At 54.5% G+C, this 22,902-nt stretch overlaps 1 protein-coding gene across 1 annotated transcript in view; it reads left to right on the forward strand.

The window, feature by feature from the left end:
- Positions 1 to 21,748, forward strand: part of Tpcn2 (two pore segment channel 2) — a 29,313-nt gene extending 7,565 nt beyond the window's left edge. Inside the window, exons 6-25 of the mRNA XM_032891311.1 lie at positions 2,684 to 2,790; positions 4,087 to 4,162; positions 5,736 to 5,835; positions 6,610 to 6,675; positions 7,468 to 7,532; positions 8,326 to 8,426; positions 8,989 to 9,070; positions 9,212 to 9,298; positions 13,458 to 13,577; positions 13,719 to 13,778; positions 14,922 to 15,050; positions 15,757 to 15,806; positions 17,169 to 17,268; positions 17,872 to 17,943; positions 18,510 to 18,583; positions 18,940 to 19,021; positions 19,148 to 19,230; positions 19,746 to 19,827; positions 20,149 to 20,243; positions 21,006 to 21,748. Of these exons, the coding sequence (XP_032747202.1) occupies positions 2,684 to 2,790; positions 4,087 to 4,162; positions 5,736 to 5,835; positions 6,610 to 6,675; positions 7,468 to 7,532; positions 8,326 to 8,426; positions 8,989 to 9,070; positions 9,212 to 9,298; positions 13,458 to 13,577; positions 13,719 to 13,778; positions 14,922 to 15,050; positions 15,757 to 15,806; positions 17,169 to 17,268; positions 17,872 to 17,943; positions 18,510 to 18,583; positions 18,940 to 19,021; positions 19,148 to 19,230; positions 19,746 to 19,827; positions 20,149 to 20,243; positions 21,006 to 21,084 (1,710 nt within the window). The 3' untranslated portion in view covers positions 21,085 to 21,748. The remainder of the gene's footprint in view (positions 1 to 2,683; positions 2,791 to 4,086; positions 4,163 to 5,735; positions 5,836 to 6,609; positions 6,676 to 7,467; positions 7,533 to 8,325; positions 8,427 to 8,988; positions 9,071 to 9,211; positions 9,299 to 13,457; positions 13,578 to 13,718; positions 13,779 to 14,921; positions 15,051 to 15,756; positions 15,807 to 17,168; positions 17,269 to 17,871; positions 17,944 to 18,509; positions 18,584 to 18,939; positions 19,022 to 19,147; positions 19,231 to 19,745; positions 19,828 to 20,148; positions 20,244 to 21,005) is intronic.
- Positions 21,749 to 22,902: the final 1,154 nt, after the last annotated feature.

Consider the following 22,902-nt stretch of genomic DNA (forward strand, 5'->3'; position numbering starts at 1 on the left):
ACAGGAGCAGGTTGGTTTGGCCTTCATGGGTCTGTTAGGGTGTGCTGGGAAGGTGGGTTCACTGGTGGAATTGAATAGAGGGTCTAACACTAGTGCAGGGGACTTAGTGGAGCCCAGAGGGGTGATGGGAAGTCACACTGGGAACTCCAGGGGTGGGGCTGCAGAGCTGACTTGTTCTCTGACCTTTGGGTTGGTCCTGCCTGGTAAGGACAGCTGGTGATGGGAAGGAGGGTAGCTCTTATCACCAGCCTGCAGCCTTCCCTAGGCCCTACAGGGAGACGCTGGGGGATGCATGGGTGGTGGGTCTCTGCTCCTGTACCCAGCAGAGGCTGACGGGGGATGGAGGCACAGTTCCACAGCTATTTGACACCTTCCACCTCCTATGTCCACTCAGGACTGTATCTTACCCTCCCTCGTAAGGTGCAGCTCCTCTCCTGACTGAGGGAGAAGTGCCCATGCCTTCCCGGAACAGGAGGGGGATGGTTGTATAGCCATCATTTCTTACTGATGCCTTCCCATGGGTCTCTCGGCCAGCCACCGACCGTACCTTCACCAAGGATGCCTATGTAGTGCCAGGAGGGAGAAAGACAAAGAAAAGAGGCTCTCAAGATGCACAAAGCAGAGTCTATCCAGTGAATGAGCTGCAGTCACAGAGCAGCCTTTGCCATCTAACTAGTCTTTATAATATCCCTTGTATAGTCTATATAATGTCCCTGCTGTCCCTGTGCCTCAGAGCTTGTTAGCTGGCTAGGTTTGTTATGGAGACTGAAACCTTCATCCCTAGAAGTGGGTCCTTTAGTTCTGCCTGTTTTTGTTTTTGTTTTTGTTGTTGTTGTTGTTGTTGCTTGTTCTTTATTTTTTTAAATACAGGACTTTTGTGTCATCCCTTGCCAGGGCCTATGGCTCTTGTGCATGCTGTTCAAATGTTTTACACCTGCGTCACCCCCCAGAGCTGGAGCCTTTCCTGGAGGTCTTGGAACATCCTTAGTGCCCTGTCCTGTCTCCTGGACTCAGTTATCCCCCTTTAGACAAGTTAGGTTCCCACTTGGTGGGGCCAGTGTGTGTCCTTGGTGGCTTCTGCCTTTGGAAATGGGTACTTCCAGACCGATAGGGCCCAGCATGGTAAAATGAACAGTTGAAATGTGGTCACTGACCCCCAGCATCATGTTTAGCTGAGCCTGAGCCCTTGGAAACCCTTCCGGCAGGCCTCAGATCTGGCGGCCTCACTATAAGGGGCTTCCTCTGACTTGTAGTATCACGGGTCATTCTGAGGTAGTGGGAACTGCTCACTGTGTCATTTCCAAGCTCCAGGGCGGTGGTGTTTGAGGAGACACCATGGACAGGAGGGCAGAGCAGAGCTACAGGGAGAGGATACGGTGCTGCCTGTCACCAGGGTCATGTAGGGCCTTGCACTGGGCTCTGCTTCTGCATGGTGGATGTGTCATTGGCCCCAGGGAGAGCCTTTACTCCTGTCCTGGTGGCCATGTCATGTGTAGCTGGGGTCCAAGGCTCAGGGCATTTGTAGGACCTGCTGAGTTGATGCTGGTTAAACACTTCTGGGGCCTGAGCCCTGAGCAGTCTGTGCCTGTTTGGAGGGGCCTGGCCATGTATGTCCTCCAAACCCCTTGTTCCCAATCCTCCACATCTTTGCATGACAACTCTTTGCTCTTGAGAATCAGGTCCAGTTAGCAGGATCCCTGCCTGCATGCCACCTCTCTCTGAGGGACTTTTTCACCTTTGGATGTCATGCCACACAAGGTCCATCTCTGGCTAGGTTGCCATGTCACTCAGAACCTCTGCAGCTAGCGGGACCCTCCACAGGTGCTGGGTGTCTTGATGGGGAGGACCAGACACCTGGTGTGCAGCTTTGGTTCCTACCCTATGATGTCCTCCTGATGGATGGGTCAGATGACACAGGTCTGCTAGGCTCTGGTGCTTATGACAACCCCTATCCCTACCCGGGTGCTTGCCTCTACTCTAAGATCTGGGCTGTGATTCTCCATGTGGTGCGTGGCCAGCCTTGGAGACAGTCACGTGGATGTACCTTCTCTCATCCTTAGTCTGTGTATTGATAGGCCCAAGCAGCCAGCAGGACCATAAGAAGCTGATAGGTCCCTGTATGTTATACCCTGAACATATGCCTGTACCCAGGTGGTCCAGGTTCCTGGAGGGGTTATGACGGTCAGGAGGGATAGAGAGCCCTGGGATTCTGGGATCCTACTGTGGGTGGTGTATGGTGTTCTGGGGAGCCAAGGGCACTGATATCTTAGTCATGAGAGCCAGACAGGGCAACCGGGATTGGTCCAGAGCCCTGAGCGCTTTTCTGATTGTTGTGGCTCCTGTTCTGGGGTCCTTCTGTGTGAGCACTCTCCCTCCCTTGGCAGCCTGTCGTGTGTTGGTGCTGGTGGGCTTGTACCCGGTGCTAGAAAGAGGCTGCCAATAGATAATTCTAATGGGACAGGTGCTGTGATGGACAGCAACCCAGGACAGTGAGTGGGGGTTGGGGAGATATCAGGCCAAGATGCGAGGAAGGCCGTGAGCTCTCAGCATCATGACTGACAAGCAGGCTCAGGATGGCTGGAGTGATTGGCAGGGACTATTCCATTCTCCAGGCTTTGGAATCCCTGGAAGGAAAGCATGGATGGTCGTGGCCCAGCGCATAGTTTCCCCTTGTTCTCTTTAGTCTCTGCGGGTGCGCCGGCTACTCCGACCCTTCTTCCTGCTGCAGAATTCCTCTATGATGAAGAAGACCCTGAAATGTATACGGTGGTCACTACCAGAAATGGCTAGGTGAGCATGGGGGCAGCAAGCTCAGCCGGACCGGAGGATGGGCCTGCTCCTATGTGGGGATGGGTGGGGCAGCTGAGAAAGTAACTTCTATTCACCTGATGTAATTGTCATCTCAGAGGCTCACTGCTGAATAAGCTCGTCTTTTCTGAACTCTGGCTGGCTGGTTCAACTCAGCTGTTCTGGCTCAAACGCCTCTCCAAGCTGACTGATTCAGTCTGGCTTCTCTCGGCTTCTCAGTAACTAACTCTAGCCTCCAACTAACTCTGGTAATTTGTTCTAATCTTTTGGTTCCTTTTTCTCTTGACTTCAAGGGCTGACCTGTACTGTACTGCATTCAGCTGACGGACTCCACTCTCTCCCTGCACTGCTCTTAACCTGCCTCTCCTGTTTCTTCCCATGAGAGTTAGGTTTATCCTATCTGATTCATTCTGTCAAGACTTTCTCTGATTTGTCACTTTATCTGCCCCTTAATTAATTTGGTGTCACTTTCAAACATGACTGCTTCCTTCTGTAAACTAACCTTACTTACATTGGGCTTAAAGGTGTATATTAAGGGTGTTTCTGCATTCCAGCCAGATTAGCCCTGTGGCTAAATTAAAATTCCTCTACAGCAGCCCTCTAGGTACTCCCAGCCCAACATCCTTTAGGGGTCAGTGGGCGGTGTTTGGGATCCTGGTCAGACTGGTTCAGACATTTCAGACTCAGACCTACCATGACTAATCCTAATGGCTGAGTTCAGCAGATGGCTCGTTTCTCAATGGCTGTCTGTACAGCTTCAGTTCAGCTTCCTCTACACTGTGTGAAGCTATGCTAGCCTGGAAGCCCTGTAGCTCTTGGGGCCTTCAACTCCCCAGATCCCTCCCAAGCTCTCTTGGCTCCTGCCAGTAAAAATGTCACTCATGCCCTCTGTCTGCCTCCAGTCCCTTTCCTGGTAGGCCACCTGGGTGACTTCCTGCCTGTCCAGTCCAAAGAGATGGAAGTGACCTCTGTCCTCTGTCCTCCATGGCATGTCCCTGGGGTTGCGTCCTACCACAAATAGAGGAGTCAGCAGGGTAGGCTTGGCTTCAGGTCCCTGTACCAGGGCTGAAAATACTCAGGAGAAGAAGGAACCCTGTGCCCGTGCTTGAGAGAGGAGGGGACCCTGTGTCGTCCTTGAGGAGAGGAGGGGACCCTGTGCCCGTGCTTGAGGAGAGGAGGGGACCCTGTGCCCATGCTTGAGGAGAGGAGGGGACCCTGTCCTACCTCTCTGGGTGTGTGGCCTATGCTGTGCTATGCTCAACACCATCTTCCCCCCAGTGTTGGGCTGCTGCTGACTATCCACCTGTGTGTCTTCACCGTAATCGGGATGCTGCTGTTCACCATTGGTGAGAAGGTAAGCACGGCCTTGGCTGGAGGTGGGGCTCACAGGCCTGCCTGCTCTGTAGTAGTCTGAGTAGCCAAGGGTACCAGACCGGAAAGGGTGTCATGACCCCTCTTAAGCCCAGGGCCTGTCCTCTGCCAGCGTCTGTGTCCTACCTGTCCTCTGTGCTGGCTGCTTCCACCACGCAGAAGGGTTCCTTCACCAAGGGTGGCTTATAGGTTCCTCTCCAGTCTGACCACTCCTCAGCCAGGGCTGCCCTTCCTGGGGCTTGTTCCAAGCCCCCGAAATCCTTGACTGAGGTCCTGGCCTCTGACTCTGGGCCTCTGCTCTGCCCAGCCCAGCCAGCCACAGTTGAGGCTGTGACCCTAGAACTTGTTGCCTTGGGGGAAGTGTCCACCTGTCCATCTGTGGGGACATCTGCCTTGATCGCACCATTTTAAGTTCTGTCTCTCCTTAATGTTTAACAAGGGCTATGTCCAGGCCAGGCTGGGTCGTCCTGTATCTCAGCATGTGTTGTGGGGTACAGACGGTGTGGTCATGGCTAGCTTTCCTGAGAGTGAGGTGACATACGGGAGCTGTGCTGCCAGGGTGGGGGAAGACAAGATGGATAGTGTCTGTGTCTGGGTGTGTCTCCATGTCTGTGTCTGTGTCTTTATTTCCCTGTCTTTGTGTAGTGTCTCCATGTCTGTGTTTGTAGGTGTCTCCATGATGTGCCTGGTGTCCAGTGAGTGCTTGGGTCTATGTATACATGTCCATAGGGGATAGGAGCACAAATGACGAGGGCTGTGGGACATAAATGTCATAAAAACAACTTGGTTGACAAACATGCTGCTGGAAGAGTCGGCCTGTGGATGGCAGGGGGACTCGACTTGGAAGTTGTTTTAGGGGAAAGCTGGCTCTGGGTGTATGCTGTGTGTCACTGGCCTGCTGTTTACTCTGGTTGGGTAGGCACGAGGTGGCTCCAGGGACAACCCTGAGTTCAGGAGTCTGAAGCTGAGGCTACTTTGAGACAGATACCTCTGTGTCAGGGCTCTGCAGAGAGGGGAGGGGGTGGGAGCCCAGGCATGGCTACCCCGGCTGTCTGCTATGGTAAGGCATAGATGTGTGGATAAGGCCTCTGAGTTTCTAGGGCCTCTGCTTCAGGAGCAGTGAGGTCTCTCCCAGGAGTCCCACATCACCAGAGATACCCAGTGTGGCAGCTTCTTTGAGGTCAGACTTTCCAGTATGGGTCTGTCTGTCCCACCCCCTGGCTCTTCCTCACCGTGCACACAGTGCCCCACAGGCTCCAAGGAGGCTGGCTGGTCCCTGCTTGGCTGCCAGACTGCTGCGCTCAGCTAGGCTGGCTCAGAGTTTTCATTGGATGGGCCATTATGGTGGGAAGCCTGCTGAAGTGCATGCAGGCCCTGAGTCCTGACTTGTCTGACGGTGAGTACAGAGCCTGCTGGGAAGTAATAGACAGATACAGGGTGCTGACCTCACCCCTTACCCTGTGTATGGTCCTGGCTGTGGGACTGAGTGAAGGTGCATCAGATTAAGACCTCAGCTGGGGGACAGAGGTCCAGATGGCTACCTCATCTGCTCTCAGGATGAAGCACAGAACAAGGAGAGGCTGACCTACTTCCAGAACCTTCCAGAAGCACTGACCTCACTCCTAGTGCTGCTGACTACTTCCAACAACCCTGATGGTGTGTGTGGGAGCTGGGAGGGGCAGGGAACCTGGCCTGGGAGGGCTGGTTTGGGAGGCTGAGATGTAGTTTGGCCTGAGTGTGTGAGTCCTTTTTGTTAGCATGGGGATAAGGTACTAGGCCCCCACTCCCTTCCACTCCCTTCCGTTCCCTTCTTTCTTCATTCCCTTTCTCTTGTCTCTTTATTCCTTAGAAAAACTGAAAGTGTCTGGTAGTATATAGTGACATGGTGTTAGCCAGTGGTTCCTATGGTGGCCTCTTAGGGGTTTAGCCTCACTCCCACTCACTGCCTGGGTCTACTGTGATGTGCATGCCATTCAGGAACATCTAATGTGAGAGCTTCCTGGTCTTACCAGGCCATCGTTGGGTGATGCCAGGTCCTCCCAACTACTCCGATCCGGACTGTGCCAGGATGAAAGGCTGCAGTCCTGAGTTCCACTGTGGCCTGGACCACTGTTACTCTGGTCTTCGGTCTTCTCACGGCCTTGGCGACCTCCCCTGAGGGCAGCCTGGGATTCCCATCCCAGAAGTGCTGTGCAGCCTGACCCTGAGCGGGTCCCTGTAGGGAGAGCTGTGTGGTCTGGGGTGTGGTCACAGGGAGGCCCATCAGTGAAGGGAGCTGAGCGTCTATCCCAGGCGTAGGTACTGTGTTTGAGATTGGACTTTGAACAGGAGGTTCTCAGCTGTTCTGCGAGGTCTGGTGAGGAGGGGCTGGGGTGGAAATGGGGCCAACTGCCGCAGTTGTGCTTAGTCTCAGGTCTTCCTTTGTCTCAGTGATGATCCCTGCGTATACCCAGAACCGGGCCTATGCTCTCTTCTTCATAATCTTCACCTTGATAGGTAAGTGCCTGTGGGTTTGTGTGGCACTGGGCCATGCTCACCCACGAGTGACAAGATCCCCATCCTCACGAATGGCTGGCTGTAGCTGGCCACTACTTTCTAACTCTCCTCAGCTTGCTTCTGGAACTTTGCCTCAGTCTACCCTCACCCTGGAATTTCCCGTCCCCCACTCCCTTTAACTTGACCTCGGCCTGCTTTCTCCTTCTAGCGTTCCCTCAGCTCACCCCCCACCCAAGACCTTCACCTTCACCTGACCCCTCAGTATATCCCCACCCTGTAATTTCACCTCAGCCCGTCTCCTCACAGCTTCACCTCAGCTCATTCCACAAACCTTCACCTCAGCCTGCTCCCAACCTCATCTCAGGTTCACCTCCGCCCCTCACGCTGTACCTTTACCTCATGGTGCTTCCTGTGTAGCTTCACCTTAGCTCTTTGCCCTGCACTGTCTCCTCAACATGGCTCCTCAATATTCCTCAGACCCATCCTTCATTTCAGCCTGCTTGACCCCAATAGCTGCACCTCAGTTCCCGTCCTGTACCTGTGTGTGTCCATACACCGACACCACCAGTAACTTTACCTCAGTCTGCTCCCCACCCCAGCTTCATCTTAGCATGCCGTCCCCACTCCCCCTGGTGGTTTGGCCATTGACAGTGGGCCCTGTCACTCCCAGCCATTGTGCTGGTCTTGCTGAGACCTTTGAGCCCGGGATGGTTGTGGTTCTTGGCTGCTGCAGGCTCTGCTCCACTTCCCTCTGGCCAGGTTTATTGTTTTGTTTTGTTTTTTCCTTCATAGGAAGCTTGTTTCTGATGAACCTGCTGACGGCCATCATCTATAATCAGTTCCGAGGCTACCTAATGGTGAGCCACTGGCCTCAGAGGCCAGGCAAAGTAGGCCCTGAGTCAGCTGATGCTGGCGGGAGGGGAAGCCGGTGACCACCTTCTGTGGACCAGCTCAGAAACACTGTCTCTGCTGTGGGATGTTTCAGTAGCACAGGTGTTGCTATGGTTACCCAGGGTTTCCTTCTCTGCCCTTCCACGCCCAAGAGGAAAACACCTAGAGACTGCAACTCCTGGAGTGTCTGTTATACCCACCCCCTAAATGCACAGAGAAGAAATGTAGACCCTAGAGCAGTGGTTCTTTTTTAAAGATATATATATATATATCAGATCCCATTACAGATGGTTGTGAGCCACCATGTGGTTGCTGGGAATTGAACTCAGGGCCTCTGGAAGAGCAGTCAGTGCTCTTAACCACTGAGCCGTCTCTCCAGCCCCTAGGACAGTGGTTCTTAACCTGTGGGTCACGAAACCCACCTGTGGGGTGATGAATGACCGTTTCGCAGGGAGTGCATATAAGATATCCTGCATATCAGATATTTACATTAAAATTCCTACTGAAAATAACTTTACGGTTGGGGGTCATCACAACACGAGAAACTGTATTAAAGGGTCGCTGGGCTCCCTCCTTTGAGAACTGTCCCCTGTAATGGTGTGATTGTCCTCTGATGCCTAAGGAGTGTGGGGCTGCTTCACAGCCCCTCTTGGAGCCTCCCCAGGCTCCCCATTATCCCGCTCCCCAGAGCAGTGAGCAGGAATGAAGACAGGCGTGAGTAATGCCAGAGCTGGGTGATCAGAGCTTTCCTCTTCATAGAAATCTCTACAGACCTCACTGTTCCGGCGGCGACTAGGGGCCCGTGCGGCCTATGAAGTCCTCACCCTTCGGGCAGGGCCAAATGGAGCCACCTCTGAGTTGTGAGTGTTGGGTGGGGTCCTTTCCCAGGACAATATGGTCTTTTGCTTCTGGGAAGGTGGGCAGGGTACTCATTAGGAGCTGAGGACCGAACCCAGGGCCTTGTGCTTGCTAGGCAAGTGCTCTACCACTGAGCTAAATCCCCAACCCCTCATTAGGGGTTTCCTAACAGCCCATGCTGACTGGCGCCAGACTGATCTTCCACTGGGAGCCGTATGAACTGCCAAGCCCTCAGTGCTCCCGTTATCCTGTTTACTCTTGCCTGTTAGCCCACTTGTGTCTAAGGCGTCCACACCACCAGGTGGGCCGAGGAAGGAGGGCAATGGTGTGCCACTGAGATGGCTCTGGGCTTGACTGCTCAGTGGCAGCAGAGTCTGCTGTCCCTCTTTAAGGGGACATCTCCAGGGGCTGTACCTGGGGCCTGTAAGGCCCTTCAGCTCAGTCATGGTGGACGCTCACCCAGGCTCCTTTTCCGTGTAGCCGGGTGGATCCCTAGCGGACGGAGTTCAGGCTGGAGGCCACTGGATGTTGTTGCTCACTAGGGTGGGGTTTCTTTTTTCACAGAGTCGGGGTAAATCCCGAGAACTTCCTCCGAGTGCTTCAGAAAACCCAGCTGAACAAAATCCACAAACAAGCCATCATGCAGGTTGCTGCCGTCCCTGGGTCTTCCCTAGCTTCTGTCGGGTGGGTCGTCAGTCCGTCTGGCGCTTACCGCTGACAGTCTGTCAGGAGGGGCTCAGGCATCTCTCTCCCGTTGCCAGTGGCCAACCTGGCCTTCCTTCCACAGAAGGTGCACTCCTATGAAGGCCGCCCGATTCTGGCCGATGAGTTCCAGAAACTCTTTGATGAGGTTGACAAAGGTGTGGTCAAAGAGGTAAGTAGGTCTGGTCTTCTCAGCTTGGGGCCACCAAGGCTAGTAGTGTTAGGTCCTAGGACTTGCCTGCCCTGAATCCCTAGTCCCTGGGATTGGCAACGGGAGTCCTTTGGCTGGTGGGTTTGTTGGATGAAGACATTTACTATTCGGAGAAATGGCCTGGGTGAGCCTAACCCAGAGAAACATTCCACATTTCTGTCTCAAAGTCCTCTGGCCATTCCCCTGGGAGGTCGAAGGCTGGCTTTCTCCAAGGCCTTTGCCTCTCGTTGGGGACGGTCCCTGGGGGTCTTGGCTTCCATTTCAGGCCCAGCCAGAGGACAAGAATGCCTGTATGTTCCAGTGTGGGTTTCTGAGTGGGCAGCCCAGGTACCTCATAGCTCATACCTCAGGCAGGCAGAGGCACTGCTGTTCCCGCCAGCCAGCCCTGAGAAGACCAAGCCGGGCCCTGAGCCGGGATAGACTGAGATGGGCTCCATGTGTCCTGCTGCAGAAGCCTTGACAGTTCACTGCTGTGTGACCTGACCGCTCAGCCATGTAGTCACAGCGCTTGACATTTAATGCCTCACGAGATGGAGAGGTCACAGTCCCAGCCTCTGGTTGTGACTGGCCGATGATAGCTTCTCCCTGTGTCTGCATATAGCTGCTCTCTGTGTGTATGTCCCCAAACCTTCTTCTTACGAGGACATAGGCATGTGGAAGAAGACCCCTTCCCCCACTTTCACACAGCCGCGTCTGGAAAAGGCACTGTCTACAAGTGCGTCACATTCTGACGAGGTGGGGTTGACTTTGAGTGTGGGAACTCTGTGTCAGCTGTTGTGGGAGAGTTGTCAGCTTATGCGGCCTCAGTTCCCCATCACGGGTGGCTGCCTTAAAACCGTGTTTCTCTCAGGCCTCCCGAGGCCTTCCGGGGGCATGCATTTGTTGCTGTTGTCCTTGGGGTGTCACTCCTGCCCCCACCTTGGGCACAGGAGTCTGGTGATAAGGATTCATTAGCAGGGGACTGTTCTGCCATCAGCCCTCTGCTTGGACCAGGTGGGCTTTGAGGTGTCAGGGTCCCCCTGACTTGGGGCAGGCGGTGCTGTTGGACGCAGGCTGTAGAGATCATGGATGAGCCTCACAGGACCGGGGAGGCTCTGCTACAGGGGATGGTTCCTAGCATGGGTGGGAGGTCTGCTGCCTCAGGAGGCTGCTCTTGGAGGCCTCATGGTTGAGGTATCCTTTTCTCAGATAGAGTCAGACCTGGGCAAGAGAGCAGTTACCCAGTAGTGCCTGCTGGGCTGCCCAGGTTCTCCCTAGGCTGCTGCTTGCCAGCCACTGGTGAGTGGGATGGGATTGGGTGGGGTGTGCATGCATTCTGCCACTCTGCTGCTGCAGAGGAAGGACGTATGGACTGTGTGTGTCAATCGAGGCCCATTAGAGTAGGCTCAGGTTGGGAACAGCCTACCAGTTGAGCCATATCCCTCCTCTGCCCCCCTTCCCCAGCTACTTTTTGGATTCTTTGAGACAGGGTCTCTCTATGTAGCCATAGCTGTCCATGATGTCAGTCTGCAGCCCTGCTTGGCTTTGCACTCACAGAGACTCACGGTGTTTGCTTGTGAGCGCTGGGATTAGAGATGTGCACGACAATGTTTGGCTGTCCCAGCTGCTCGTCTGTTCTGTGGGGCATGCTCTTTCTAGGATTGGGTTTTGAGACACGTGTTCAAACCTGGAGGTTTTGAGGCCCATATTCTTTTCTTGACTTTACGTCACGCTTCCCTCCAAAACCAAGGTCAGTGGGCACTGTACTGCAATCCTGAGGTTCAGCTAATGTCAGGGGCAGGTACCTTCAGAGAGGAACCTGGGATAGGGTGGTGCCTGTGAGCAGGGAGCTGAAGGGTGCAGAGGAGGCACTGTAAAGCTTCCAAAATGTCCTTCAACAAGGGCAGTAACCACTGTAACTATGAAGGAAGAGTGGGAAGATCCCCTCTCTGCCCTCCCCAGAAGCATCCTCTGTCACGTGGAGCCTGGTGGATTCAGCTCTCAGTTCCACAGGCTTGTGTGACTACGGTCTGCTAAGTTTGAACATAATGGAGATGCTGAACCCCTCTCAGCCAAGGTGTTAGCGAGCCTCCAGGCCGAAACCACAAAGGAAATGTAAACAAGGAAGTCTCAGGGGTGATGAAAGACTTGCTGTGGAGAAGGAAGAGCTCTGGGGCTGAGGGACAGTGCTCTAGCAAGGATGGCCTTAGAAGGAGACCTTCACTGGCCAGACTCAGGCCTCGGTGGAGAATGTGGAGAAGGTGACCCAAACCTCTGGGAACAGACTGACTGTGGTCTGCCTGAGCCAGTGCTGGTCTGTGGGCCATTGGTAAGTGAAAGCAGCCATACTGGGTGCTCCAGGGACCATGCAGCAGAGGCCAGGGTGTGCAGAGCCCCTAGGGGCCTCTGGGTAGGCAGCCCCTGCACACTAGCTCACATGTCAGGCTGCAGCTCTAGGGTGCCAGGGGGACTGCATGGCTGGATGCTGCCAGGACCTGTAAATCAGTGGCCTGGCGTTGCTGGTGACTCAGAGCTGAGAAGTAGCGACTGTCCAGGCTCCTTCCCAGAGGAGTCACTCTGTTCAGTGTGGTGTTCTGACGTTTTCTAAGGGACATTACCTCATGTAGCTATAGGTGTCTGCTTGTACCTGACACGCAGTTCATGAAGTTTGGGATCTTCCCACTTAAACCACCCTTGATGATGAACTCTCTTCCTTTCACCCCTGGTAGCCATTCTTCCCTGAGAGCTGTCCCCAGAAGTGTGGCCTTTGCCCGTCACCGAGGAAGTCAGCGGTTCAGTTTTATCATTGGAACTTACGGTTATGCGTGAGGGCAGTCTCTCTACCGGGGGCAGCAGGAGTAGTCTCTCTGTCACCACAGGGAGGGCTCACGGGGATTCCAGGCTTCCCCCATGGTTCACTGCATGAGCCTGCTGCAGCCATGTTCCATGCTGGTGTCAAATGTGCCTCAGAAAATGCTGGGTCTCCTGAGGCTGTCCCCACCACTGTCCACTCTGGCTGGCCACAGGGCATCCGTGTTTGCTGCTGTGATGTCCTAGCACTTGGTGAGCCAGCTCTGGGAATGTTTTAAAGGTTTTTTTTTAAAGATTTATTTTTAATTAGTGTGTGTGTGTACATCTGACATTAGATCCCTCTGATCTCATGGGACCCACTCTGTCAGATGTGGATGATGGGATCTGAACTCGGGTCCTCTGCAAGAGCAGTATGTACTCTTAATCACTGAGCAGTTTCTCCAGCCTCTTAAGTGTTTTAAGTGTTTTGCCTGCATGTATGTCCAGGTACCACGTGTGTACAGTACCTGCAGAAGCCAGAAAAGGGCATCAGATGCCCTAGAACTGGCATTACAGAATTTGTGAACTATCACGTGGGTGCTGGGAATTGAACATGGGTCCTCTGGAAGAACAGCAAATATTCTTACCTGATGAGCCATCTCTCCAGCTCAAGGTTTATTCTTTGTTTTAAGTATATGAGTGACCGATTTGTCTGCATATATCTAAGTATACCACTTGCATGCCTGGTCCCTGTGGAGGTCAGAAGAGAGCATTGGATCACCTGGAACTGGAGTTATCGATGGCTGTGAAACACCATGTGGGTGCTGGGAACTGAACCCAGATCCTCTGCAAAAGCAGCAAGTGTTCTTAACTACTGAGCCATCTCTCTGACTCCCTGGCTCCCATGCATGCTTGTACGGGTATTTCTTCTTGTGTGCCACATTGTACCTGGTGCCTGCAGAGGCCACAAGAGAGTATTGTATCGCCTGGGACTGGAGTTATAGATAGTTGTAAGTCACTGTGAGTATATATTGGGAATGGAACCTTGGTTCTCTGGAAGCAGCCTGTCCTCTTAACCACGAGTCTTTCCAGCCCACCCCCCAGCATACATTTCAAATGACTGATGTGACATGGCTTATGCACAGGTCAGTAGGCTTCAGATCATTCTATCTATATGCTGTAAAGGTCATGGCGACTAGCTTCTCACGTAAAAAGCTGCTTCTGTTTGAGATTGCTTCTGAGGCTAGAAAGGGCAGGGCAGGAGGTGAGGCAGGAATATGCCCCCCGCCCCCGAACAAGAGGCGGGTCCCGTGCCTCACCATGGCTCTAAGAGTGTGGGTTCCCTTTGCAGCGCCCGCCGAAGCCCCAGTACCAGTCTCCGTTTCTGCAGACTGCCCAGTTCATCTTCAGCCACCGCTACTTCGACTACCTGGGGAACCTCATTGCTCTGGGAAACCTCTTGTCTATTTGTGTGAGTTGGGGCTGACCCTGTGGTGCTGTGAGAGGCCCTCTCCTGCACCCCTCCTTCCAGCTTAGTGAAGGCGTGACCTGCAGCCAGCCTTCCTCTTCACCCTGGCCACCATGGTAAGCTGTCCTCCACTCTGGCTTGCAGGTGTTCCTGGTGCTGGACTCAAACCTGCTGCCTGGGGAACGGAACGACTTTGTCCTGGGGGTGAGCTCAGGGGCTGCTGGCCGTGAAGCTGTCAGCTTTGCCAGGGTCTGAGCAGTGAGGAGTAGTGGCATGGGGACAGGGTGGCTGGCCAGAGCAGTGATCCCTTCTAGGGGTGGAGGCTCTGGTTATGCAGGCAGAAAGTGGCTGCTGGGGACAGTGACTTTCATGGGCCCCTGCGTATTAGGGTGTGAGGCTGAGGGTCTGGTAGAGAGGAGACTGACTGGGTCTTGTGGGCTGTCTGGCTTCAGGCTCTGAGCTTTCCCTTAAGAAAACACTCTTGGGGTTGGGGATTTAGCTCAGTGGTAGAGCGCTTGCCTAGGAAGCACAAGGTCCTGGGTTCGGTCCCCAGCTCCGGAAAAAAAAAAAAAAAAAAAAAAAGAAAACACTCTCTTCTCTGATATTAAAGTATTCTGTCAAATTCCTTGGGAATTGAGGCTTTCCACTTTGAATGTGGGCATTCTATCAGTCCTCAGGTTAGAGTCCATCAGTGTTTTAGCAGAGGCTGTCTGACATCTCAGAAGAGAACAGTGTTTTACCTGGGGAGTGGAGTGAGCCTCTCCATGCTCTGTGTGTGTGTGTGTGTGTGTGTGTGTGTGTGTGTGTGTGTGTGTGTGTGTGTGTGTGTGTGTCCCCATCCACTTGACCTCCTTTAAAGGAGGAGTTGCTCATGTTTCCTTCCTGGGAGAGGCCATCTTCCTTGACGAGCGCCCACCCCAAACCCTCTGTCCTCTTGGGGAGAAACTTCTGCAAGCTCAGGTCCCTTTGGGAAGAGCCTGCCCAGCGTGTGCCTTTTCTTTGTCTGTTGGCCAGGAAGGCCCAGGTCAGGTGCAGAGATAGGACAGAACAGGAAGCAGAAATGCTAGCAATGGGGTAGATGGGGGATGGGTTGGGGGTTAAGAGAGTGGATGGGGGGTTGGGGATTTAGCTCAGTGGCAGAGCACTTGCCTAGCAAGCGCAAGGCCCTGGGTTTGGCCCCCTGCTCTGAAAAAAGAAAAAAAAAAAGAGAGAGAGGAAGGGCAGTAGGGAGATTACGGGGTATGTGTGTGGGGAGGACAGGAAACTCTGACCATAGGCCTCAGCATCCTTGGGCCAGCGTGGGGATATAGCAAGTGAAGCTGGCTCTGGGCTTTTCTGCCTCTTCAGATTCTCAACTACATCTTCGTCTTGTACTACCTGCTGGAGCTGCTGTTCAAGGTGTTCGCGCTGGGCCTACGGGGCTACCTATCCTACCACTGCAACGTGTTCGATGGCCTCCTGACCATCATCCTGCTGGTAAAGTCCGTGCAAGCCAGGGTACCTCTCCCGGCAGCTCTGTGAGCCTGGCTGGCAGCTCTCCCTGGGCCCTTTGGGTGTAGCACAGATGGATCAGATAGTACAGTGGACTACCCAGGAGTAGGTGGGGCTCCTGGCTTGAGGCACCTGCGGTGAAGTCCGTGATAGGATGCAGGAACTTGGTCCCCATTGTCTCTGAGTGTTAAGGGGGCAGGACTGCCCTCCTGAGGGAGGGCCAGCAGGACCCAGAGCTATCGGTACCCCTCGGCACAGTCCTCCAGTGCCGCTGGTTCACAGTGCAGCCTTGGTGTGGGCAAGTGAGTGTTAGGGGTCTCAGCCAGCCGAGGTGCCCTTGGGAATCCCCACTTGCTTGGAGTGAGAGGTTCACACTTGGTGTGGGCGTGACAGCCAAGTGACATTTTGACCTCAAGTGACATTTTGAGAGACATTCACAGAGAGTTATTAGAGCTAGGCCTTTTGGTCCACGTATGACGAAGTGACTTCCCCAGTCCCGATTCCTGAAACCAGTGTGTTCTGGCTGGCAGAAGTTTATCGTCTGGATGTATGGGGTCAGGCCTGAGCTCCGAGCCTAAGTGATGGACCTAAGTCTTAGGATGGATTCTGTTGCAAGCCGCCTGGGCTGGCACTGCTGGAGGTGCCGCCTGGACTGGCACTGCTGGACGATGCCCCTCTTTTTGTGGTTCAGGTTTTGGAGATTTCTACTCTGGCCGTGTACAGATTGCCGCACCCAGGATGGTATGTGATTGCAGAGAACCTGGGGACACAACCTGGCCAGTGACCTGTCTCACTGCGCCCAGGTGAGATTTCCAGGACCACATGGGGTTCCTTGCCACCGGCATGGCCCACACTACCAGTAAGGCTGTTGGACTGTGGGCTGAGTCTGCCCAGCATGAGGGGGACATGCAGAAATGGCTTGGTGGGCAGTGGTTGTGTTCCCTGTAAGGTAGCCTAGCAGGTGGCAGTGTCCCCTCTTGCCTGTCATATCCACTGTGGGACATGAGGCCCAACTCAGGCCTGCAGTGTGGGTCGATCCCTTTGCTAGCGCCTGCCTAGTGTGTGGCCTTGACTCACCCCTTGTGCTCCGTGTTTGTTCACTTTTTGTAAAATGGGGCTCTGGGGGTTTGAGCCCACCAGCCTCCATTCTTACTGTATGGAGAGACTTCTGGTTAGGGCCCCGGGACTCTTGGCATAGGCAGTGGTGCTAGGCTTGTGCCTGTGCCTTTGTTGGGGAGGCTGCCGATAGCAGGATGGCACATAAGGTTGCTGTGGGAGATTCCTGTGAGCCGAGACTTGCCTAGCACAGGCCTGGGGCCACTTCTGTCCACTTGGGATCCCCGCCTTGTCTTAGTCACACAGTTGGGAGAGACTTCAGAGGGCTGGGGGTCCAGCACTGACCTGCAGAGTTGTCTCTGGCTGCCTGCTGGAATGGCTTGGAGATGGGCAGGGACAGTCCACCCCTTTGCCACCTTGGCTTATGTTTAGATAGGAATGAGGGTACAGAGAAGCCATGGGGGTGCTGGAGTGGAGTGGCAACCATAGGGTCGGGGGACAGGACTGGATCATGGGATAGGGAATGGGGTCAGAGATAGGGTCAGAAGTCATAGGCTCCAGATGAGACAGGGTCAGTGACAGGACAGGGCCAAAGGTCAGGGAATAGGTTGGGGTTAGGGCAAGCTTCCCATCTGTTCTTCAAGAACTGAGCTCGGCAGGTGTACCTAGGTCCTGGGCACTGACTACCATCTCTGCCTTCAAGCTATGGAGCTGTTCTGGGAGGTGTGGCCCTGGCTGTGGGAGGTGTGGCCCTGGCTGTGGGAGATATGACTGGCAGTGCTGGGAGCTTTGGCTGTGCTGGGAAGTGTGGCTATGACTGTGCTAAGTGTGGCTGTGGCTGTGTTGGGAGGTATGATGGTAGCTGTGGTTATGGCTGCCTGGGCACTGGGCATGAGTAGGGTATGGCTGGGCTCAGTCTCCCACCTCCTGGGAGCTTTTTCTGCCTGGTGTCCATACAGTGATTATTGCTGTGTGGTCACCCCTGCTGCCTCATCCTAGCCCCTCTGCTTCCCCAGACCTCCTAACACGGCTCCGGTATCTTCTTAGGAAGCCAGAGCAGTATGGCCCCCTGTCGCTGTGGGACATGACTCGGCTGGTGAACATTCTGATTGTGATACGCTTCCTGCGCATCATCCCCAGCATAAAGGTGTGTCTCCCGCCATGGGCCGGGGCCGGGGCACTCGTCATCAGGGCCCCCGGGAACATACCCTCAGCCTCCTTGACATTTTTCAGCTGCTGGGGTGGGGTCACTGGATCAAGAACCCAGACATCCATTTCTTTTAGCCTGCAGGTCACAGAGGTGCAAATCAGACCTTAGTGAGCCAGGAGGCAGAGAGCAGTCACAGGGTGTGGGTGCCAGGCTCTGTCAAAGGGACCTGTGACACAGCACCCACAGGAGGCTGGGGCTATCTGGAGAATATGTGCGGGTGTGGTGTATGTGAACTTGTGTGTGTTCGTGTGTGCGCATGTGCATGTGTGTGTAGGGCTTTGTACATTTGGTGGGTGTGGATGTGTACAGGTTGTGTGTGGGTGGCTGCGGGGATGCAATGTGTATAGGTGTATAGGTGTATAGGTGTATAGGTTATAGGTGTATAGGTTTGAGGTGGACATCCAAGTGTGTCTGGATGTATGTGGATGGCTATAGAGTAGTTTGCTGGTCCAATCTGCCTTACTGGTCAGGGTGAGGGTGTGTGTGTGTGTGGAAGGGGTGGGGCGCTGTTGTCAGTTTGAATCTTCATCTTACCCACAGCCAACGGCTGTGGTAGCCAGCACCATCCTGGGCCTAATCCAGAACCTGAGGGCATTTGGTGGGATCCTGGTGGTAAGTCCTGGGGTTCTGGCCTGGGTGGGCTGGCTCTGTGGAGTCCAAGTTGGGTATGGTTGGTCTGGTTCTGCTCTGGCAAGGAGGCTCATAGCAGTGTTAGGATGCCAGACTTCGTTAGCTCCTTCCTTCCACAGAGGGCCTGGGGTTACTGTCTTCACTCTGTGCCAAGGTCCTTATGGTAATTGACCATCCTTCATGACCCCTGGGTCATGTACCACAGTGAGGAACAGAGAGGAAATTGGGCCCCCCAAGGGCCCAAGCTTGAGAGTTTAGGGGATACTCTTTCTGTAGACATACTTTAGGGCTTGTAGCCATGTGTGTCAGACAGAAGCCGAGGTGTGACTGGGCCTCCACGGGGGCCAGAGGGCCTGCTCTGTCCTCTGTAGTAGCAGGCCTACAGCTGTAGAACCTGGGTAGCACCCAGAGCCCCTGGAGAGCTGCCTGTGCTTCCGGCCTCTTCAGCTAGGGCATAGGCGTCCCTGAACCCCACTCCCTCATCCACTTTGGCCTCAACCTGGCCCTGTGGCTGCACTGACACCCACTTCTCCTCTCCTCCTCCATAGGTGGTATACTATGTGTTCGCCATGATTGGGATCAACCTGTTCCGAGGAGTCATTGTGCCTCCTGGAAACAGCAGGTGAGGGCTGTCTGTGCCTGAGGGCATTAATCCGTGGGCATGCCAGTGGGCCTTCCCTGTTAAACAGTTCTTGTAGGTGTCTTGCCTTGGGTGTCCTGAGCACAGCCTCCCACCCAGGGTCTAGGCTGTTATATCGCTGGGGTGGGATTGGGGATAGAATGCCTTCTTCAGGGTTCTGGGGATGGGAGCCTCTTGGGGTCACATCAGACACTCTCCCCGTGTGGGTAGGTAGTGGTGTCTTCCTTTGCCCTTTCTCCTGGGGTCTGAGTTGATGCTGGGCTGGAAAATGGGGCAGTGCTCAGCTGTGCAGACCCCTGGTTATAACCACCATTAACCAAGGGTCATTGTGTCTCCAGCCTGGTTCCTGATAACAGCTCAGCTCCGTGTGGAAGCTTTGAGCAGCTAGGTTACTGGCCCAACAACTTCGACGACTTTGCTGTAAGTCCTCTGCCTTGTCCTTAGGTCCAGCTCGCCTGGGACTCCCCTTCTGTCTTGCCCTGTTCTCTGGTTCCCCCTCTTCCTTGTCCTGGGGCCCTCCTGGACCCTACCTCTGTTGCTCCATAGGCTGCTCTGATCACACTGTGGGACGTGATGGTGGTGAACAATTGGCAGGTGATCCTGGAAGCCTATAAGCACTACTCCGGCCCGTAAGTCTTTGCCCCAGTACTAGCTATGACCTGGACATTATACCAGAGGCCCAGGGCCTGGCCTGAGAAGGGAACCCAGCTGCTGGCCTTAGAAGGCTGACCAAACTGTCTCCTGGCAGGCTTCAACCTTCATCCATGCTACACTGGGAGATAGCCAGGGCCCCAGGCTTCTGCACCCTGGTGGCACAAGTGTGGTTCGAAATAAAGGATGTATATGAGTGACTGCCTGGGGTCCTGGGGATTTCTATGGGGTAGAGTCCTAGGGGAACAGTCGGGTGGCTCATTTAGCTCATAGCTTGGAGAACTTTGACCAGCTCAGCAGAGGGGCCTGGGTTCGAGTCCAACTTGTACCTCATGCTAGGCTTGTTCTGGTGTCGTGGGGATTACTACACTATACATTGTAGCATTAGCAGCAGGACTGATGAGACCCCACAGATGTGTGTTGTAGCTGTGTGTCTTTCTGGAATGATCTCATCCCACTCATGAGATCCCTCTGGCCTCCTTGTCCGTCACAGGTGGTCGATGGTGTATTTTGTGTTGTGGTGGTTGGTGTCCTCTGTCATCTGGATCAACCTGTTTCTGGCTCTGCTTCTGGAGGTACCAGCTGCCCCTGTTCAGGCCTGAGATTGCTACTGAGTTGTTTATAGAGTTTTGGTGGATAAGCCATGCTAGCCAAGACTACAGGCTAAAGGGAGCCTCTGAGCTGCTTGCTCTGCTGGTCTGTGGGGTTCTCAGGACCCCAACCTGGCTTAAGGGTGAAGTTGGGCATCTTGCTGTTTCAGGGGCGTGGATCTCATGGGCTCTGCATCCAGATGTCCGGGGTGGGCTGCTCCCCACAGTGACTGTACTGTGACTGCAGACTGGGCAGTGGGGGCTCTGAAGCATGGGTACTTACACCTTCCCTTCTTCCTGCTCCAGAACTTTCTCAACAGATGGGACCCTCAAAGTTATAAGCAGCTCCTGGTTGGGACCAAGCAGATCACCTACGAGATGTCTGTGGAGCTCATGTTCAGGTGCGGGCTCGGGAGTGTGTCTCCAGTCTGGAGCTGACGGAGCGGGGTGTGGGGGGAGGGAGGCTTTCTGGCAGGGTCCCTCTTCTACCCAGTCATCTGGACTGCTGCTGGGCTGGCAAGAGATGCTCACAGCATGGTGGTGGGCACTTCTGCTTCTACCAGGGACTTGGACTGTCCTCTGCTTAGGCTCCAGCACATGGAAGGGACCATCTATCTTCCCTTGTCTCGTAGCTTCTGGCTGGTACCATAGGGCACAGCCAGGTAGCCTGAAGGAGCCATGCCTTCTCCTCTTGTGACATCATGGAGTGTGTCCTCTGCTTGTATGGGAGAATGGCTGTCATCCTAGGGCCATCTGTCAGGAGCCCCGATTTCTTTCACTGGGGTTGGCTGCGTGCAGTCAGCTGTAGCCATGCCCGTTGGTGTGAGAGGGGCGCTCTAGGATTCCAGGCTTTTCCCTTTCTTTTTGATGAGGGGGTAGAATCTGGGCTGCGTGCGTGCTACACACACACTCTACATAGAGTCCCTCCTCAGCCCTCTGTAGTGTGCTTGTCAGTGCACACAGAGGTTTTAGCACCTGTATCTTCCTGAGGCAGGACCTGCGTGTCTATGTCCCCTCGGCCTGCCACTGCTTGTTTGGAAGGTGCCTCCTGGTTGGGATCTCTGAGACTGGGCACTTGCAGATCTTACCTGCTGACTTTGCAGTCTCTGAGAGGCGAAGGCCCACCTCTCTGAAGCTTTTGTGTGACTGTCCCTACCCTGCAGGGATATCCTAGAAGAGCCCAAGGAGGAGGAACTGATGGAGAAGCTACACAAGCATCCACACTTGCATCTGTGCAGGTGACGTCAGAGTGGCCTCCAGCTGGGGCGACAGGACAGAGATGCTGGCCTGGCCCAGGCTGTGGAGGAAGCAGCCGGTCGAGACTGAGCACGAAAAGATGGTGCCTGGGACAGACCACTCAAGGACAGACAGAGGCTGGAACAAGGACTCCTCTCCTGCAGCTGCTCAGCAGCAGCCACCGTGCAGTCTCTGTAGCAGTGACTGACCGGCGGTCAGCACTACAGGACGGCCTTCTTCCATTTGCTGTTCTTCAGAGCTGCCTGGGTGACTCGCTAAGGAGAGAGATTTCCGAGCGCCCTCAAAGCCAGGAATGGAGAAGGCCTCGGCTGTCTGTTACCCACAAGCTCATCTGTGCTTTCAGCGTCAGTGGCATTTGTGAGCTCAAGCCTGCCCAGGACAGTAGCTGGCAGGTTTCCAGGGCACCAGGGCCATGTGTAGGGAATGTCACCTCTTTGTTTCAGTGCCTATGGATGTGAGGGGCGTGTGTGTGTGGGGGGTCACTGTGTCAGCCATTTTCTGTTTTGTAAAGAAGGAGATTGTGTTTACTCTGACCTCTCCCTCTACCTCAGGGTTGTTGGGTAGGGAGAGCACCAGGTTGTAAGGTGTGAGCTCCCACCTGTGATGAGAAGAATCTTTTAATGACATGCACAAAGACTTGTAAGCCCAAGGTGGCCCCGTGTCGTTTGTTGAGGTTGGTGGCAGAGGGAGCTGGGGCAGGAAGGTGGGAGAAAGACCAACTCAAGGCCCTGAGACAGACCTTTGGGTTCCCCATTTCAGTGCAACTCTGGGGGTTGTTGGAGTTTCTTGGGGGTCCTTTCAAGCTGTGGGCTAGCTTCGAGTGATGTCTTCCATGGGCACTGACACGGAATGGGGGCCTGGGGCTTGCTCTTTTGAAGGCTAGAGTGCCTGGGCTTCTGGGAACCTGAGGGAGTGTGACTGAGGGGGTTTCAGAAAAACCAGGAAAGCACTGTGCTCAGGCTGAAGTCCTGGTCATTTCCATGACAGCCTCAGTGTGGGGTCTTTAGAACTCCTGAAGACAGTTTGGGACCTGCCCCTCAGCAAGCTGCCTTCCTGGAGGGTTGATTGGAGCCCACACCAATTGTCAGGAGCTGGGCCAGTTTCTGCACCTTGGCTGGACCAGATGGGCGGCCTGCAGAAGCCCTGTCTCTGGTCACCGATCCCAACTGCTAAGCCTTGAGCGCCACCTACTGGTGAGACTGGCTCTGCTGCGCTATCCATTCCTGGCGGCCTGAGAGCCCCAGAAGTTACTCCTGGGTTTTCCAGGTCTGCTCACTTGTCTCAAGTCGGAGTGAGCCTGGCCTGGTGCCTGTTAGATGAGTATCAGTGACTTGGTTCTGCCTCTGCTGTCCAGGGCCGCCCAGTCCACCCAGAGTCACCCACCCTAGCTTTTGTGTAGAAATGCACCTGCAGGTCATTTTGTTAAGAGTGCGGTGGGTGTGGGGAGTTGATTTCCACGCAGATTGCCCTGCCCTCAGTGAGGCTACCCGAGGTGCTAGTCACTGGAGTGTGTGGAGGGAGCGGAGGGGCCACCTCAGCTCACTGCGCTGCCCATTTCAAATGCTGTGAGTCACTAGTGGCCCTGGTGAGGGCAACCTATTTGAGGATTGTGGGCTTGTACTTCTCAGGGGCCTTCATGGTTGCTCTGTGGGTTTCCCCCATTTTCTTAGAACTGGGTACAAAAGCTGTGCAGCCTGCAGTGCCTGGTGTAGAGTGGAGCTGGTGCCACGCACAACCCTCCCTGCTGGCCGTCAGAAAGTGGGTATAGGAGACCACTGAGGCTGAAGAGCCTGGTGCTAGGGT

The sequence above is a fragment of the Rattus rattus genome, chromosome 2, assembly GCF_011064425.1.
Source record: "Rattus rattus isolate New Zealand chromosome 2, Rrattus_CSIRO_v1, whole genome shotgun sequence".
In the NCBI taxonomy this organism is placed as follows: domain Eukaryota; kingdom Metazoa; phylum Chordata; class Mammalia; order Rodentia; family Muridae; genus Rattus; species Rattus rattus.